This window comes from Mercenaria mercenaria, chromosome 9, assembly GCF_021730395.1.
Source record: "Mercenaria mercenaria strain notata chromosome 9, MADL_Memer_1, whole genome shotgun sequence".
NCBI lineage: Eukaryota > Metazoa > Mollusca > Bivalvia > Venerida > Veneridae > Mercenaria > Mercenaria mercenaria.
Genome location: NC_069369.1, coordinates 46,862,846 through 46,881,075, shown reverse-complemented (window position 1 = coordinate 46,881,075; position 18,230 = coordinate 46,862,846). Strand labels below are relative to the sequence as shown.

Below are 18,230 nucleotides of genomic sequence, written 5' to 3'. Positions count from 1 at the left end.
AAGACATTTGGTCCAAGTTAGTGAGCATTCTTTTACAAGCAAAATAACTGGCCTACAAGCATTCAGTTTTGTTACAAATGTACTAAACACAACCATCATTCCGACAATATGTCACATTTTACAAGTATTTACTAGATATGCGGCAACTTGACGATTATAAAAAGTTATATCACGCCTGGTAAACTACAGAGCTACCTCTTTAAGAGGTATACGGTAAACTGTTCTGTCGCCACTTCCGAGGTAGTGCACGTCGCGATAAAAGAACATCAACAAAGGTGAGTGTCATTATATTTTTTGCATTTTTACAAGCAGTGTATCGAATATCAAAAATCGGTGAATGGTAGGCCATGTAGATATGATTTAACTTTACAGAGAACTTTAAATTTGCTAATTCATTCTTAATTTATGGTCGTGGTGATGTTTACCAACAAGCTGATTTAGCAGTAAATTTGGCCATTTCGTCATGAAAGCACTTTCATTGTCAATTATTTACATTTTAACTAATATTAAGAAGCAAACCGAGTAGGTCTGAGATAGCTGTAAAATATTCAATGCATTTGGAAATAAAATATGTACCAAAAATGGTTGGGGAGTTAAATTATCTACTTTTTATTGTGAGAGATAGCTCTGTCGTGAAGGAGATAGTCATGTCACTTAGGAGATAGCTCTGTGTTGCAGTAACAGTTTTGAGCAGTGTTGAATGTATCCGGATAGTAGTTATGTCCACTTGCGAGATACATTTCAATTATCTCATTTTTATATTTATACATCATTTTGTATAATACATATGGAATATTTACTTATATTTATTTTGCTTGTTTTTATGTAGTGCTGTGTTAACAAGTACTTCTGGATTCAGCACCAGTACTAACTTGTTCTCAGCAACTAACTATAAAGTCCTCCTACATACACCTTGTAAAATAGTCAGGGGTTCAAACTCAAAGCCCATGATCAGTAGATCTGCACTTTCACTATTGATCTAAGCGAGCGGGCTATATTTTCTTACAATTGGCATGTGCTACTTTTTCTATAAAAAAAAGAGAAAAAAGGATACGTGAAATTATCTTTTGAAAAGCAAGGGTTGCCTGTAACTTTAGTGGAGGTGGCTCTGATACTTGTTTACACTACCTACTACACTATATTATATTCAGATATGATTTTACAAGGCTTGTAAAATCATATCTGGGTATAATGATACCTTAATTATTTTTCGTTGAGGACACGGTCAGTTTGTTTGTACGTACCGGTAAATAAAATATACTTTGTACAAATATCAGAGTCGCTGTGACTTCATCATTGTACAAGCACGTTCAAATGCACTAATGAATCTACAATCTGAAAGTTTAAAACAGTCATGCTGATTTACGAGCCAGATAAACTTTATAGGACAACTTTACGTGGAGGCTAATCATAATGCATTTAGTGTTTTAACAATGTACGCATTTAATTAGCAACCTCAATTAAACATACAATTATTGACATAATTACTGCAGTGATCGAATTCTAAATTTAAGAACTTTCTTTATAATTGAAATTCTAATATTCTCGGCTATTTTCATTTCTATCAATTTATCTTTTATCTGAACCAATCAGACGCGTTTGTCGAAAGGGTCGTGACTTCAGATTTTGAGTAAAATTATCTTTCTTTAGAATTTGAATTTTTGTCATATTATGACGTAAGAGCATAAGCATCTTTAAACTGCGAGATTAGGAGTAAAAAAAACATGTACTGTGAAATCATTTATATTCCCTAGCATGAAGTATGAAATAGTTTGAAGTCGCTTGTCCAACCACTCTTAAGCAAACAATGGCAGGTACGAATAATTACGAATGGACAGATCCAAAACTGCCAATCATTAATGTTTACATAACACAGACTGTACAATCAGGACTGCCAAATGCGATCGACCTAGTTTACACAACCGAGTAGGAGGTGTTCATGAATTGAAAATACCCGCACTCGTGCGAATCGTGTTTCCGCACGACCGCGAGTATTTTTAATATATGAATACCGATCTAGGAGGTAAGTAACTGACTTACAAAATGTCATATTGATTTGTTACTTTTTATTAGCTCACCAGAGCACAAAGTGTTCATGGTGAGCTATTGTTACCGTCCATTGTCCGGCGTCCGTCGGCGTCCGTCGTGCGTCGTCCGTCAACATTTGCCTTGTGAACACTCCAGAGGCCACATTTGTGACCCAATCTTTATTACAATTGGTCAGAATGTTAGTCTTGATGATCTCTGGGATAATTTTGAAACTGGATCAAGTGGGGTAAAAACTTAGGTCAGTATGTCAGATCAAAGGATAAGCTTGTTAACAGTCTAGAGGACATCAATCTAACTTTTATGAATATCCAGTGTAACATTCAGCCCCTACTGCGTACACAATGTTTTTCTTTTCAAATGACCAGGTGACCTATTTATTTATGCAAGATGATCCATACTTTAATTTTACCTAGATTTCATCTAGACAAACTTCTGATCAAATTTCATGAAGATCCGGTATAACATACAGTTCCAACTGCAAACACAATTACAGGAGAAGACCTTTATAAGCTTAGCTTTCGGATCTAATCCTTTTTCAGCATGTATGATTTCAATATTGTAAATTGTAAATTGTAGTATGCACATATGTTTGAAATAAAATATGTTTAAAAATTAATTGCAAACACAATTTGTGTCTTCTATTTTTCCTAGTGGCCTAGTTTTTGATCCAAGATAACCCATATTAAAAGTTGACCTAGATTTCATCAAGTCAATCATTCTGACCAAATTTCATGGAAATCAGTTGAAAAACTTCAGCCTCTATCACATATTTAAAGCTTTCCTTTGATTTAGCCAGGTGACCTAGCTTTTTATTCCAGTTAACCTATATTCAAATTTATCCTAGATTTTATCCAGACAAACATTCTCATCAAATTTCATAAAGATAGAGTGTAAAATGCAGTTCCTATTGCATAGATAAGGTATTTCTTTAATTTGACCTAGTGACCCAATTTTTGACCCCAGATAATACATTTTCTTACTTGCCCTAGATTTAAACAAGACACTTTTTTTGACTAAATTTCATGATCAGTTAAAAAATACAGCCTCTACTGCATACACAAGCTAAATGTTGACGGAGAGACAGACAGACGACTGACGACGGACATCGAGCGATCACAATAACTCTGAACAATAAGGTTAACAGAATGTACAACTATTCAAAATTTACAACTGTAAGCTCATGAAAAACCTTTATCAAAACAATACAACCAAAAGTAAATATTAAAACGTTTTAACTATGAACACAGAACTCTGTTCATGCAACACAGAGCTATCTCCTTAGCGACATGACTATCTCCTTCACGACAGAGCTATCTCTCACAATGAAAAGTGAATAATTTTACTCCTCAACCATTTTCAGTACATATTTTATTTCCAAATGCATTGTATATTTTACAGCTATCACACGCCTACTCGGTTTGCTTCTTAATATTAGTTAAAATGTAAATATTTGACAATGAAAGTGCTTTCATGACGAAATGGCCAAATTTACTGCTAAATCAGCTTGTTGGTAAACATCACCACGACCACAAATTAATAGTTAATTAGCAAATTTAAAGTTCTCTGTAAAGTTAAATCATACCTACATCGCCTACCATTCCCCCATTTTTGATATTCGATAAACTGCTTGTAAAATTGCAAAAAATATGATGACACTCACCTTTGTTGATGTTCTTTTATCGCGACGTGCACTACCTCGGAAGTGGCGACAGAGCAGTTTGCCGTATCCCTTTTAAAGAGGTAGCTCTGTAGTTTACCAGGCGTGTATATATCCAATAAAGTTTAGAATATATACCAACAAAAATATGCATTTCCGACATATTCTAATTAAGCCTAAAATAACACGTAATTAAACTAAGTTCCATTAGGACTGTGTAAATAATAAATCTTGCAGCATTCAATTAAGACAATGAAGAAAGGATATGATTAATAAAATGAATATAAACAACTATATTTATTTGAATGAAAATTCAACTGTGTGGTTTCAGTCAGTATTAAATTGTTTATAGCTTTTTACTTTCTCACACAAAAATGAATTGAAAGTTAACCTTGAGAGCTTTCATCCATTTACTATGGTGATCTTCTTTATATTGGTATTAGTTGCTTTAAAGACACCGGCCTCCGGATCGTTCGACATCAAAAACATAGAACACTTTGAAGTACCAGGCAATTAATGCTAAATTTCTTAAGAAAGCTTCGAAACTTATTTACTGACAGACTATATGTAATGGAAACATGTGAGAATTTTTAGACGTTTCTTCTATTTTTTACATTGAAAATTGAAAAGCTTTTTGTAAAGCTTTACTCGAGGTAAGCTGCCTTAATTATAAATATCTATATTCAATAATAAATGTGGTTTAAAACGTATTCCTTTATATTGGTCAACACGCGAGAAAGATTTTATTGCCGCGAAGGTCCGGTTTTGATTCCCAATTCGGGCGTGTTTTTTCTTGATTTGGTTTTTAAGATAGTTTATGAACAAAAACATATATTCTACTGTTCATAATATGACCAAACTTCAATTTTCAGGAAAGATCATTTTAGCCGAAATCTGGAGGTCAATGCCTTTAACAAATAAATATGGTTTGATCTCGCTTTGCATCATCAGCTTAATAAAAGAAATGTCAAATATGAATATTACACACAAATTCGCAATAAAAGTGAACCATGGAGATAAGAGAGATGTTGGAAATTCATAAATCAATCGTTACCCAGTAAAACTTACATTAAAGTCTGAAGCGAAAATAAGTGAAAACTTTGTTTCTCGTGCACTTAAAGTACTACATCCATTACCGCACAAGTACAAATGCAAAAAAAACTATCTACTTCTATTTTTTTTCCTACATGTACTAGTGCTTAATAATATGAAAGAGACAGTGGCCCATACATTTCAGACAAATTTAACAAAAAAGAACGCAAAGAGACAAAAACTAATGTAAGGACAGAAAACTTACAAAACATTTACAAAATAAAGGATAATTTTATAAGCAACATAACTTGATGTAGGGAGCAATAAGATTTTCTTTCAAAATAACAAACTGAAAGAAAGAAAAACATATTTTACTAGATTCTACATCCGAATATTGTTTAATTTAAGACGACATGTTTTGCACTATTTTTAATACTGAACATGTCAGCATTGTGTAAAAGTCCACTTTCCAACTGAGCCGTTATTGTTTCTTAAGTAAATATTCTTATATACAAAGCGCACCCGCAACCCACCCTCCCCTCTTTGATTTTTTTATCCAATTGTATCTAAATGGTGATCAATTTAGTAGGGACACAAATAAATAGGTATTATCATAATCTTTCTACTTTTTACTTCACTTGATTTTATTATTTTTATTAAATTTTTATTTATCAGTACGGAATGGGTTTAACAGGGGTGTGGGTGGTGACCGCAGCGGTAAAACTTAACAGGGGTGGGGGAGGGTCCGGGTATGGGGATGGGTGTTCTACACTCACATTCATTATCTGAGATAATGATCTCTATTTTGTAGAATTTAAGTTTACTTTATTTTCCTATAAATTGAAGGTTGTTGCGTTCTAAGCACGGTATATCTCTGATTATATGTAGAATATAAAATGATCCAGAATATAAACATGAGATTGAGAATTTCCCTAAAACAATTAAACACCAATAGTTATTTAAGTCTAAGATACGATGCAGATCTTACAAATTTATATTTGTTTTCAATATGAACATCATTTTAAACGGAAATTTCCATCAAAGTTCTAAAGAATCTTTTATATTTTTTATTTCCAATTTTAGATAAGGTCTTTTGATTTAAAAAGCTACACTGCCATGTGATATATTTGCCCGAGTGCGTACTAGTTATAGCATTTACGAGCCAAAAGTCAGTAAGTCACATCAAAGACATGTTATATGCATCAGTAACGTTTATCACCCGTTCTAATTAGTTGACATCCTCAAAATCACAAACAAGTCCAATGACACCAAGGTGACCTATGTTTTATCATGTCAGTTGCACAGTTATACTTATATAACTATTATTTTTACACTAGATTTATAATTACAATAATTACGTAACAGTTTTCTGTATATTACTAAAATAGCAACTTCAATGAGCCCGCGTCCTTTAAACTTTTATTTTTAGTATCATTCAAGTCGGAGAAAATATATGTAGCTATTTGAAGATTAAAACCTTATAGACAGATAAAATGAAAATAGATATGACATTTTCAAATGTAAGGAAGACGTTTTATGCTTGTTTTGTGAGTGGATCTAACCTCGAGAATGCTTGCGGTCGGACGAAAATAATAATTAGGCTAAAAGCAGCTCCTCAGGTAAGATATAATTAACAATGTTTCTATCTTTAAGTGTGATGTGTTAAAAATCTTTCTATTGTGAATGTGTAATGTAGTGATGTTTTATGTATGTTTACTTATTGTTGAGCGCGTAAAGTGTGCATGAAAATAAAATATCCCTTTAAACAACAGAACAACTAACGGCGTTGTAAATTCGTCTATATCGGTATAATATCGACCGAGCTCCTTTAGATGATATTAGCATCAAGTCGGCAGACACTCGGCTACATGTATGTAAACGACATCAAGCCGATGTTAAGCCATGTTACGCTCGGCCGATATGAAATGTTTGTTTGGTTGATGGTTGCATAATCTTTACATACAAATGTAAACATATATGACTTTCATAGGGCACTAATAGGAAACATTGCATCGATTCTAATGAGGTGTGCCATTATTATATATTGGGTTTTTAGAGATCCTCTATGGAAATAAGGTCAGTATGATAAATGGGTGGCGTGGCGTAAGCGGAGTTCAAATGGGTCACTAACAAACACTATATATGATTTGTTTTATCGTACACTTATTATGGCCTATATCAACAGGAAAATCAGTGTTTAACTACGGTCAATCCGCCCTTTCAGACACAATGCAACATAAATGCTACATAGAGTGTAGACCGTGAACATGTCCCTATTGTGTGTTTTTCATACCAAATTGGGATAGAGATTTCCTCTCTGCAATTCCCAGAGAGTTTTGCCAAGACAATATAAAATTTGTTGCCAAATAATATAATGTTATTAATCAGGCAATTTCATATTGGCCTTGTTATTTGTTCAAGGGTTGTCGTATCAATACGACTGCCCGAGGACAAATAACTAGGCCAATATGAAATCGCTTGATTAATGATAGTATTATTATTCAACTTTCAACTGTTGGCGGTAACAGTATAAGAACTCTGTGAGTTACCTTGTGACAGCTATGCACGTTCAGGTGAAAAATCTTGACAAGTTGTTTAGACGTATTTTAGAAATCATGATCATTTTCGCCAGTAAAACAGAATGAATTGTATGTAGGTACTTGAGAATAATTTTGAGAGATATTTTTAATGCGACAAAATCAAGAGTAACTAGAATTTACCTTATTTTTTGGAATTCCTATTAATTTCCTTTAGCGAGTATCTTATCATTTGAACTGTGATAAAAACTGCTTTAAAAGTCATTTCCTTTTAGGTTGCAAGCAACGAGACACAAAATTATACACATATGTGTTGATCAAGATAATACAACCAACCAAGCACATATTATATAGTCCCATGCCTCGTTTAATTTTTATCCGAAATTGTTTGCAGTTCACAATTGACACTCTTGTTCGCCAATTTATTTATGCACTTTCCAGCACTTGAATTATCGCTATTTATCATTGCACAAATAGTTCACACTATCAAAATGTTTGTTAAAGATAAGTCTCATCCTTTTAATTAATCTGAGTTTCCATATTTTCTTATTATTTTCCTTGACAATTGCCACAATTTCTGTCAGGAAACACTTGCATTTTACACAATACCGAATAAGCGAACGTACCGTTGTAATCTCTGAAAACGTACATCCCGCTCAGTCATACTTGGTTATTAAATGAACATGTTGGATGATTTTTTTTGTCAAAATGTGAAAAAAATGTAATCTATAACTCTGATGTAAAACAAAATGGCGTTATTTAAAAATCTAACGGAAGTGGCTTCTCCGTATTGGCCCTCTCTTTTGAACCAATCAAAATGCTTGAATTCCGTATTGGCCCTGTTTTTCTCGTATTGGCCCTGTTTTTCTCATATTGGCTCAGTTATGTTTTGTATTAGCTCTGTCTGTTTCATATGATGTTTGCAATTGATCTAATACAATGTGTAATATTGTAAAGTTGAATAATAATGATGAATATAAATACAGCGGCAAATGGGACCTGCATGTATTTTTTTGGTGGGGATGGCGGGGGGTGGGGGGGGGGCGGGAAAAACAAGATATATAACATAACAATGGACTAACCCATAATGTTGACATCAGGTGATATATAACATTTGGCTGACATTGGCATTGGTCCTATATCAGTAAACAGTGTCACAAAATAAAGAATCAATACTTCATGATAAGAGGTTATAAAATAGCAAATTTATATTAAACATGACGAAGTAGGATATAATGAAACAATCAACAAGGTCGTATTTCCGATTTCCTGAGAAAAGTCATACTATTAGATATTCTATACAATTATTGGTACTACGTAATCGTTTTTGTTTATTCTTATATCAAGGCACTTTAAATCAAATATGACTATTTCCCTCTTTCTTCGATTATTATTTTCCAGCAACGAATATTTAGTAGTATACAGTACAGACCCAGGGGTGGTTGTTGGATGGTGTAAAGTGAACAATTCATTTTCTAAAAGAAACATTTCTAATTATAACTATGTGTGCAGTATGGATTCCGTTCTCTCTCATACTTTCATGCAGTGGTAAAAAAGTTTTATTCTGTAGATAATTATGTCCAATTATGTTTACAAAATACTCCGTTTACCGATAAAATATATCATACTGAAAAAGAATATTTCACATTGTTTTTACATTTTTCTGGGCAAAAAAGTTTCCAACCGGAAGATAAATTTTAAAAACAAAAATGTTTTTATAGAAATGCATGTCAGTAATATCTATGAAAATGTATATAATTAAACTTTTGATGATATTTATAGTAAACGTGCACAAACTAATTGTTTCGTATTCTTTGAACTAGATGCGGATATGGATACCTCATTTATATTCACTTACATTTTGCAATACTATTTGTAAGAGTAACCCTCTACGTAATAAGAACAAATTCAGCCTTTCTTTTAACTCAAATGATCTATATGTCTTTAGAATTATAACTTGTAGGTATGGTGATTGGATACCAGTTTCCTGTCCCAGACTTTGAAAGTCCATGGATTCTTTTGGAAGCCCAGGCTGGAATAAGTAAGGCAAAGAAAGAAATTGATCACGGATTAAATGAAGTTCCTTTGATAGTAGATGTACAAGTGAAATCACAAGATGCTCCGAATGAAGGTTATATTTTTCAAGCAACAGGTATGTTTGACTTGGACAAAATGTCTTTAAAAATCCTGTTACTTTAGAAATCTCACCAGTTAGCGCTTTAGTGATGCAGGGTATTACTTGGAATGGATGGAAGCTGAATTCCGACTACTTTTTGCATTGTAAGCTTGTTAAATAGGAACGTTGCAAACACGTATTGCCGTCAGCGCTTTGACAAACAGACCTTCGGCAAAAATCGTTGCAATGTTAAAAAACGAATAAAACAAATATTTCAGAATGTTTATCGTATTATCTCGTTGTTGTGGCTCATAAGTCATCTGTATTGTAGATAGAAAAGAAAATGCAATTCTTGTCTTGTTCATCTCGTACATTTTGAAACCATTGGCGATTCCTTATGATAAATTCTTTTTCAAAATACTTTTTATATATCAGGGGGAATAACTCGTGATGATGATGAACCAGAACCTTACAGCGGCGTGACCTATATTTACGATGAGTCCAAAGTAACCGTTTGTGCTCCGCAACGTTACAATGGCGCCATGAATGGATACGCGATCTACACAGGTCAATACAGTTTAAACAAATGTTCTTACACATTTTACATATTACTTCATGTGATTTTAAAGTGTCTTCAGTATAGAACAATCCACTAAATGTGCTCCGAAAAGGACATTGCTTGTAATATAAAATAAAAAGAAATAAACTCTGCTTTCGAATTTTCGACATCGTGTTCTTTTTCAAGATTTTCATTTCTTCATATATCTATGTAACATCAAAATGAATGCTTAAAATACCATATAAAGAGTGATCTGTGATTTTTTCATATCTCGTAATTGTAACCAATGTACATTTAGGGTGGGGTTCCGTAATGACACACGGAGATTTCCGCGTGATAACCTACTCTCATTAGGCAATTCGGCAGTCTTCGCACTCGATGTATGCATGGTTTTCCGTAAGAAAGGATAATGCCGAACTCGCATACAAATACGTAATTTGCTGACTGTCAGTACAGGCCGCCACTACCTTCTGACAGTTATATAACATTGTGACAAGTAGTCATAGGCGACAGAGAAACAGGATGAAAGTTATTTCTACTCCAAAAATGGAATAAACATAGATTTTTGTGCTTAAATGAAGGTCGATCAATAAGAATTGTGACAAACCACAATACAAAACATAATATAATCATATTAGCGCTAACGTTTTAGTTGAGCAGATCGATATACAAATAAAGTTCAATGATCTGTCAATATACGGTACAACTTCGCTCGCTCGAACTCGGATAATTCGAACACCACACTTTGCTGGAACTCACCGGCCAATTCCTGCAAATCCCTTAATAATGTATATTGTTAAAATTGTAGTTTGGTCATATTATGACCATCAGAACATGAGTATTTTTCTAAACTATCTTAAAAATGCGAAATCGGGAATTGAACCTGGTCGTCTCACTTCTTAACCAATACACCACGGAGGAATTTGTTCATAAAGACTGTTAAATATAAACATTTATAATTACGGGAGTTTACAGCCTGTATTGTTTCGTTTTGAGGCCAGCGATGTTTTTGTACTTTTAATAAATGGAGCAGTCTATTATTTAGGTAATGGTATTCAGTATGATAGCGGTTCTTACCTAATTTAGACAAAGTAAATCATCCCGATTTTCCCAAATCGGAACTGAACTCTCAAACGTCAAAATCAAACTGTACCCCGCTTTTCAATTGTGTTTCTATAACATATAATAGGAACTTAGTTCCAAAGCTTTCATGAGAAATATAACAATAATTTCCCGATTTCTAAAACTTTTCTTTTTTTCTGTTATCGTACTATCAAGAGATTAAATTATGCGTTGTTTACGATTTATGAATGATAAGTTCCAGTCAATTTACAATAAATATTTTATAATCAATTTAAGATATTTCAAAATATATCAAAAGTTAGTCATAATCGGTCAGATATTACACCGATTAATCTATTAAGATTTTGGACCGATTGCTGGTTCACGGATGGAAAAGGGGTCTTTTCTGCAGGCAAAGATATTTGGAAACCTTCATAGGGATCTTGCTACAAATAGAATCGCAATTGTAAAATTTCGGAAAACCTGATTACTGAATAGCTGAATATAATAAAAAATGGAAGAACAACTTCAAACCGTTATTAGATTCATTCCCAACTAGTTTCGGCTTTCAATGCCTTCATCAGGGGTATAATGTTTACAATGAATAACGTTGAATCTAATAGCTGTGTTTGCTGTTCCTTGTGCTTCCGGGAATCTACCCTTAAATTTTGTTTCCCTATCTAATGCGACATACATAAATGTTTTGTATAGTTGGTTTAAAAGAGAACTAAATGTACAGTATAGAAGTAAGCTGCGAAAAGACGGAGGCTACAAATAAATAACAAATGTTCATATGCTTAATGTTTCGGGTGGCGCCTTCACAGATAGGTATAATTTGGAGCGGTACCTTCAGGTAGTCAAAAGAAATAATTGGCTATACATCTACATAAGAACAAGATGTCAAATTAATTTACCTATTAAAAACAGGAAGTAAACCTTTACTTGTGTATATTCTGCAGAAGATGGAGATTATTTCATCGGTGCAAACAGTCAAAGAAGTTACAATGTAAATGTTCGAGTTCGGGCTTGGCGGAAAACATCATTGCCTCCCGCAGATTTTGTAAAGACTGGTATTCCAATGGAAGTTGGAAATACTACAAACGGTAAGCATTTCTTTTGGTTAATATTGTTGATGATTTTAGAAATTTCTTATTTCAATATTATAACATGATATTGCCTACTGTCTCTTTGTATCCGCTATACACACGCCTTTAAACCCTCATCCCAATTACATCCCCTGGAAATCTATCTTTTTATTGTTCCTATATTAATTGATATTGTTTACTTAGATCCTCATACTCTCGTCCCCTATTCCCTCTAGGAAATCTTCAATATTTCAATGCAACCTCCCCAAAACCGCCCCTAGAATGTCTCTTACCATTATCGGCATATAGCAGCACAAAATTCCCCTTAAAAAGTCTTCTACCGATATCCCCATACTCCCGCCTAGAATATCCCAATACACCTGCCCGCAACTTCCCCTGGAAAGTCTTCTATGAATATATCCATACAGCTGCACCCAACTCCCGCTAGAAAATCTTCCACCAATATTCCCATACACACGCCCCAATTTCCCCTAGAATATCTTTTACCAATATCCTCAAACACCTGTCACGAAGCTTTCCCCAGAACGTGTTCTATCAATATCCCCATACTCTCGCCTACAATATCAAAATACACCAGCCCGCAACTTTCCCTGGAAAGTCTTCTAACAATACACCCGCCCCAATTTCCCCTAGAAAGTATTTTACCAATATTCCCATACACCCACAACAATTTCCCCTAGAAAGTCTTTTACCAATATCCCAAAACATCCGTCCTAATTTCCCCAAGAAAGTCACTTACCAATATCCCCACACACCCGCCCCAATTTCTCCTAGAAAGTATTTTACCAATATCCGCATACACCCGTCCCAGTTTCCACTAGAATGTTTTCAACCAATATCCCCATACGCCCGCGACAATTTCCCCTAGAAAGTCTTTTACCAATATCCCCATATACCCGTCACGAAGTTTTCCCCAGAACGTGTTCTATCTACACCCGTACACCGGCCCCAAACTCTCTTGAAAGTCTTCTGTCAATATTTAAATATACCAGAATCCAACTCACTCTAGAAAGTCTTATACACCCATATAATGCCCTTAACTCACTCTAAAATTTCTTCTACTAATAACCAACCTCTTATTACACCCCGAACCGATAAAATGTATGGTCATTTTTAATTTACCCCATATTGATTTTGTCACATTAAATATCCCCTGAGCAACTGGAATTCCAGCATGCACTCTATCCCATCCGACATATTTATTTCCACTTTTTGTATTGCTTCCTAATACCCCTTATGCACACCCTCTCTTCCCACTTAGTATGCTCATATCCCTTGCTCAAGGGTTTTCTACCAGCCTTGCGTCTGTATCATGTCCCTATAACACCCAACCCGAAATTAAAAGTAAATAACTTGTAATACTGGTAATAAATTAATAACTTTAGTTCCAATCTTCCGTAATAATTCCATGCGTAGATTTTCAAGCCCAAGAAAAAATATTCTGTGTAGAGTAACAATTCTCAAATCTTTCTGAAAATAAGTTAACAACATTTTAATCGGAATTAGAATTTTTGACAGTTAAAATTTATAATACATTTATATATTATATGATTTAACACCTAAGACAACTTTTTTCATGTTATTTAAATGAAATTGACAGTTAACCAGTTATTTAGCATCAGTATAATAAAGACGTTGTTTATATTCCAACAAAATCATGTTCAAAGTATTTTTTTACAAAAGAAAAAGAAATAAAGGAAAATAAAATATTTACGAAATGCATGCTAAGATAGTCTTAGGCATTTTTGCTCAACTATAAAGAAGCAGGTATCTGCCAATACTTGAGAGTTTATTGAAGGCTTATGAGGATTTAATACCAAGGTAATTTCAATCCAAAATATGCATGAAAAAAATCATCAATTTTAACTTAAGAATGGCTATAAGAAGTCATTATTGGTAGCAGATCACTGTTTTAGAAGAAACAACAACTGTATAACGAGCATATCAGGAAATGCGCTGGGGTATAATACATTTTAGCAATCGAGGTAAAATATTGGACAGATCATACCAATGGAGTATTTTATTTGTGACCAGTATTGTGTTTAATTGTTGTTACAATTAAACACATCTTATTATAGACAATTTCTTTATCAACGGTGAAAATATTGATAATATTACAGATTGTAAGATTTTTTCACTGATATAGATGTAGATGGGAATATCTGGCTCGAGGTTAACTGTTACACGAGAGCCGGATATTTCCCTCTGCAGATACAAAAAGTGATCTTTTTCTTGCATGCTGTATTAAAAATAAAAGAGTGACGCAATCCGGAGAAATATATGCATGAAGGTATTACCATTGACACTTAAGTGTGACCTTGACCTGGAAGGGAGCTATCCCGATATGGTGAACATTTGTGCCAAGTTTCTTTGAAATCCGTCAAGCAGTTCAAGAGTTACAGAGCGGACACCAAACAAAGCCATATGACCTTTGACCCCTAAGTGTGACCTTGATCTCGAAGCGAGCTATCAAAAACATGCGCTTTCACGTCATTTCGATGTGGTGAACATTTGTGTCAAGATTCTTCGAAATCCTTTAAGTGTTACAGAGCGGACGGGGACACTGGCGTCAAAACAAAATACGCTCCCTTCGGGCGTATAATGATAGAATCAAACAAATGATTTTATATGACTTCTTCTCTCTCCAAATAGAGTAGAATAAAAGCCTTTTTGCGTTGGATTAATTCTCAGAAGTTTACAAAGTTTGTCATGTTTGATAGTTTCAGACGTTTACTTGGATGAGGTCCATGGTTTCCACGAGTATCCGTCAATGACGATTGTTAGAATGAACTTCATAGATCATACAAGAGGGGCGCTTACCGCAATGTCAGATGCAGTTGGTATGAATTTTGAAATACAAGCTATATAATCATTTAAGCTTTATATGACTAAAGTTTTTGAAAACACCGAATTTTACGATGTATAAATTACAGAGAAAAAGTACCTGTGAAGATTCACCGATTTTCGACTGTCTATATACTGGAATTTGAAACAGATTTATGGAACGTGAACGCATCCGTTTCCTCAAATATCTTAAGTGTTATCAGTACACGACAGTATGTCTGTAGATGATACACTGTACATTAAAACAAATTACGCAAGAATAAATTCTATGTTAAACAGTAAAGAAAACAACAAGCACAGTTAGCAAACTTTTAAAACAAATTCCATTTACACCATTGGTTTTGTTTATTTCTGTATATTTATATCTATATACATGTATTTTGAATGGAAAGAAAAAGGCGTGTGTTTTTGTATAAACAACATTGGTGTTATACTATCAAGGACAGTCCTTCCCGCGGGATTATGACGTCATTCACAAAATACATGAACACAATGGTGTCGATTGAAAAGTTCTTTCAAAATTTGACACTAAAATTTCAAAAAGAACTGTAAACTATAGTTAAAACTAAATTCTCTGACGGTAAAAACCAAAACTGAACGGGCACAACTATACGATTTTTTTACTGGATTTAAACGGATATTTCAGATAAAAACCATGATCTATATGTTTATCTGAAGGCGAATTATAATTGACGATTTTTCTGAAGTAAGCATCTTTTTTAAATTAGATATTTTTTAAACTCATTTTTATCATGAATTAAACTTAAATGAATCACAGAAACTTTAAAAATATGAAAAAAAACAACTTTTTTTTACTTAACGCGCCAAAAACCCACGTACTATATTCATTTCCGGTTGTAAACAACGAGAAACGAGTCAACAATTATACTTTCTAAATCCAACAAAGTTATCACTAGAGAAATTGGAATCAAAGGAAGTTTCACATAAAAGTCCTGATTTAGAAAACTTCGATATCGACGCTTAATTATAGCTTCTAGAAGAAAACCATTATGAAAAATAGGTTGTTTACACGTTGGAAACCCGACGTTGAATCGACGTCGGGTGTCGACGTTGTTTCGACGTCGGGGTTTCGACGTCTAAAAAACTTACATTTTCAACCAAAACACAACGTCGAATCGACGTCCGTATCCGACGTCGTATCAACGTCGTTACGACGTCGAATGCCCACTGGGTCACAATTTTGATAATTTTTTTGCGAATACAATTTTTTTTCTACAATGTAGGTTTCTCACAGTCGTAAATAAACATTATATGGAGAAATATAATGTATTTATGCTTGTGCGTGTGTTTTTTTTTTTTGAGATACTTTCCAATAATTATTCCAAGCTGATTTCAAGACATTATTTGGATTTATTAAATTAGCAAACGTTTTGATATAGTATTTTGTCTCGATACATGTATTAACGGTGCCGTTTTAATAAATTTACTCTTGGGTTGCCATTAATTCATAAAATGCTTTTCATTTATGTGTGCCAAGTGCAGGCTTTATAATTCTACGTGATTTGAATAAATGCCGTAACGGCACTACTTCCGGTTTTTCAAAATATGCAGAAACACGCCAATATAGCTGCTAGATGAATATTGAAATTTCAACGACCAGATTTCCGTTCTTTTAATCTTGTGAAGGCTTTATGATCTGAATTAATGATGTAACGTTGTTTATTTGGAAATTGTAGAATAAAGCCTTGACCAAGCATACGGAGACAAAATCACCCTACGAATTAATTATCTTGAGAAAAATCGAAGTAATAATACTGTAAACATATGAAATTATTCCAAATATTGTCTTTCTGTTATCATGGGCAAATCTCTCAGAAGTGAGCATACGGACCTATATAATTGTAAATGACCGTACAGCAGAAAACATGTTAATCGTCTGTTGAAAATTCCGTAAATTATCAGATAGGCAGACATTTCTCTTTTGCTCAATGTCAAGTGTATAGTTATTCGCTACGACAAAAATAATAAAAAGTTCATATATTTTCGCATTTTGATTGGTCAATTCGACGAGAAGATTATACGTAATTTTGAAGATTTGGAAACACCGCGCGTCGCACCCTACGCAACACGCGCGTGACAGCTACATGTAGATCTATTTGTTTTAATGTTAGCTGTAGAAATAGCTTTTTATGTAAAAAGGTTTATTTTAAGAAGTAATATATCTCATCCAGTGATTTGTCGTTGAATAAAGTCATTGTTTGGAGTTCAGATACGAAGGAATTAGGCTAGATCTATATCAAATATTTGCCTTTTTTGTTGTTGTTGTTTCTTTTCCAACGCGTCGCTATGCCGTTTTACTTTGTGACGTATAATTGTGACGTCAGTGAATTGTTGTAAAATAACACACAACTTTCAGCCTTCTTTGTTGAATAGGAAAATGAATCAAGTCGTGTTAGAATTTGATTTATTCTGACGTTAAAACAGTTATACGCCACGTACATGTATAATTCACTCTGCTCACACCCTCTTGAAATTATTCCGCAAGTGTGTAACCTCATCGTATTATTGCGATATGTAAAACATGGTTCTGCAAAAAATAATTGCTTAATTTAACATGCCATTTTTTAATGTGTTCGAGGAGCGAGTGTGTTCCAGTTTAATTTGATATACTTAACATGTTCAATACAGGAGCGAACTTTGTCACCTACAGAGTCAAAACTTGGAGACATAACAGTTATACTGTACATGGTGTAAGCAAAGATCGAATACGGGTTTGGATTGATTCACAATATGCAGGTAAACAAAATTCTTTCTCTATTTGAATGCAAGACCCCAGCTTATAGGTACTGGTCCGTGACATAAAAAATAAAACATAATATGTAACAGGAAAACTGTGATGCATAGTATCATACCACAGCGAATAACTGGCTACTATTGTAAGGTAAGTTTGAAATGTTTCAAACGAAAATATGAAATAAATGACAAAATTATTGGTTTGATTTTTATTTGAAGAAATGTTAACTTAAAATGCTGTATAGCTATTAGTATTGAAATCAAAATGACACACGCATTTCAAGCAAATTTTGAGCAAGAAATACAAATAGTAAGCTTAGACATATAAACAATCAAGTAGGGGCATATAAAGCTGGTGTTTGACAAATGGTTACAATTTATGTCCCTTAAATTGCGGTAATTTTGTATTGGTCTTAAATGTTTTGAAATACTGTTACTAACAAACATTTTCTCGGATTAAAATGGGCCTGTGTAGTATTTAGTTTTAATCACTCGGTTTTCGAACGTTTATATA

The 18,230-nt window shown here is 33.7% G+C and overlaps 1 protein-coding gene across 1 annotated transcript; it reads left to right on the top strand.

Annotated features, from left to right (window-relative positions):
- The first annotated feature begins 8,367 nt into the window (after positions 1–8,367).
- LOC123547932 (uncharacterized) lies at positions 8,368–17,745 on the top strand. The gene is made up of 6 exons (XM_053550538.1): positions 8,368–8,823; positions 9,239–9,427; positions 9,827–9,958; positions 11,972–12,115; positions 14,839–14,958; positions 17,612–17,745. Exons 1-6 carry the CDS (start codon positions 8,778–8,780, stop codon positions 17,743–17,745), a joined length of 765 nt encoding a protein of 254 aa, XP_053406513.1. The 5' UTR covers positions 8,368–8,777.
- The last annotated feature ends 485 nt before the right edge of the window (positions 17,746–18,230 follow it).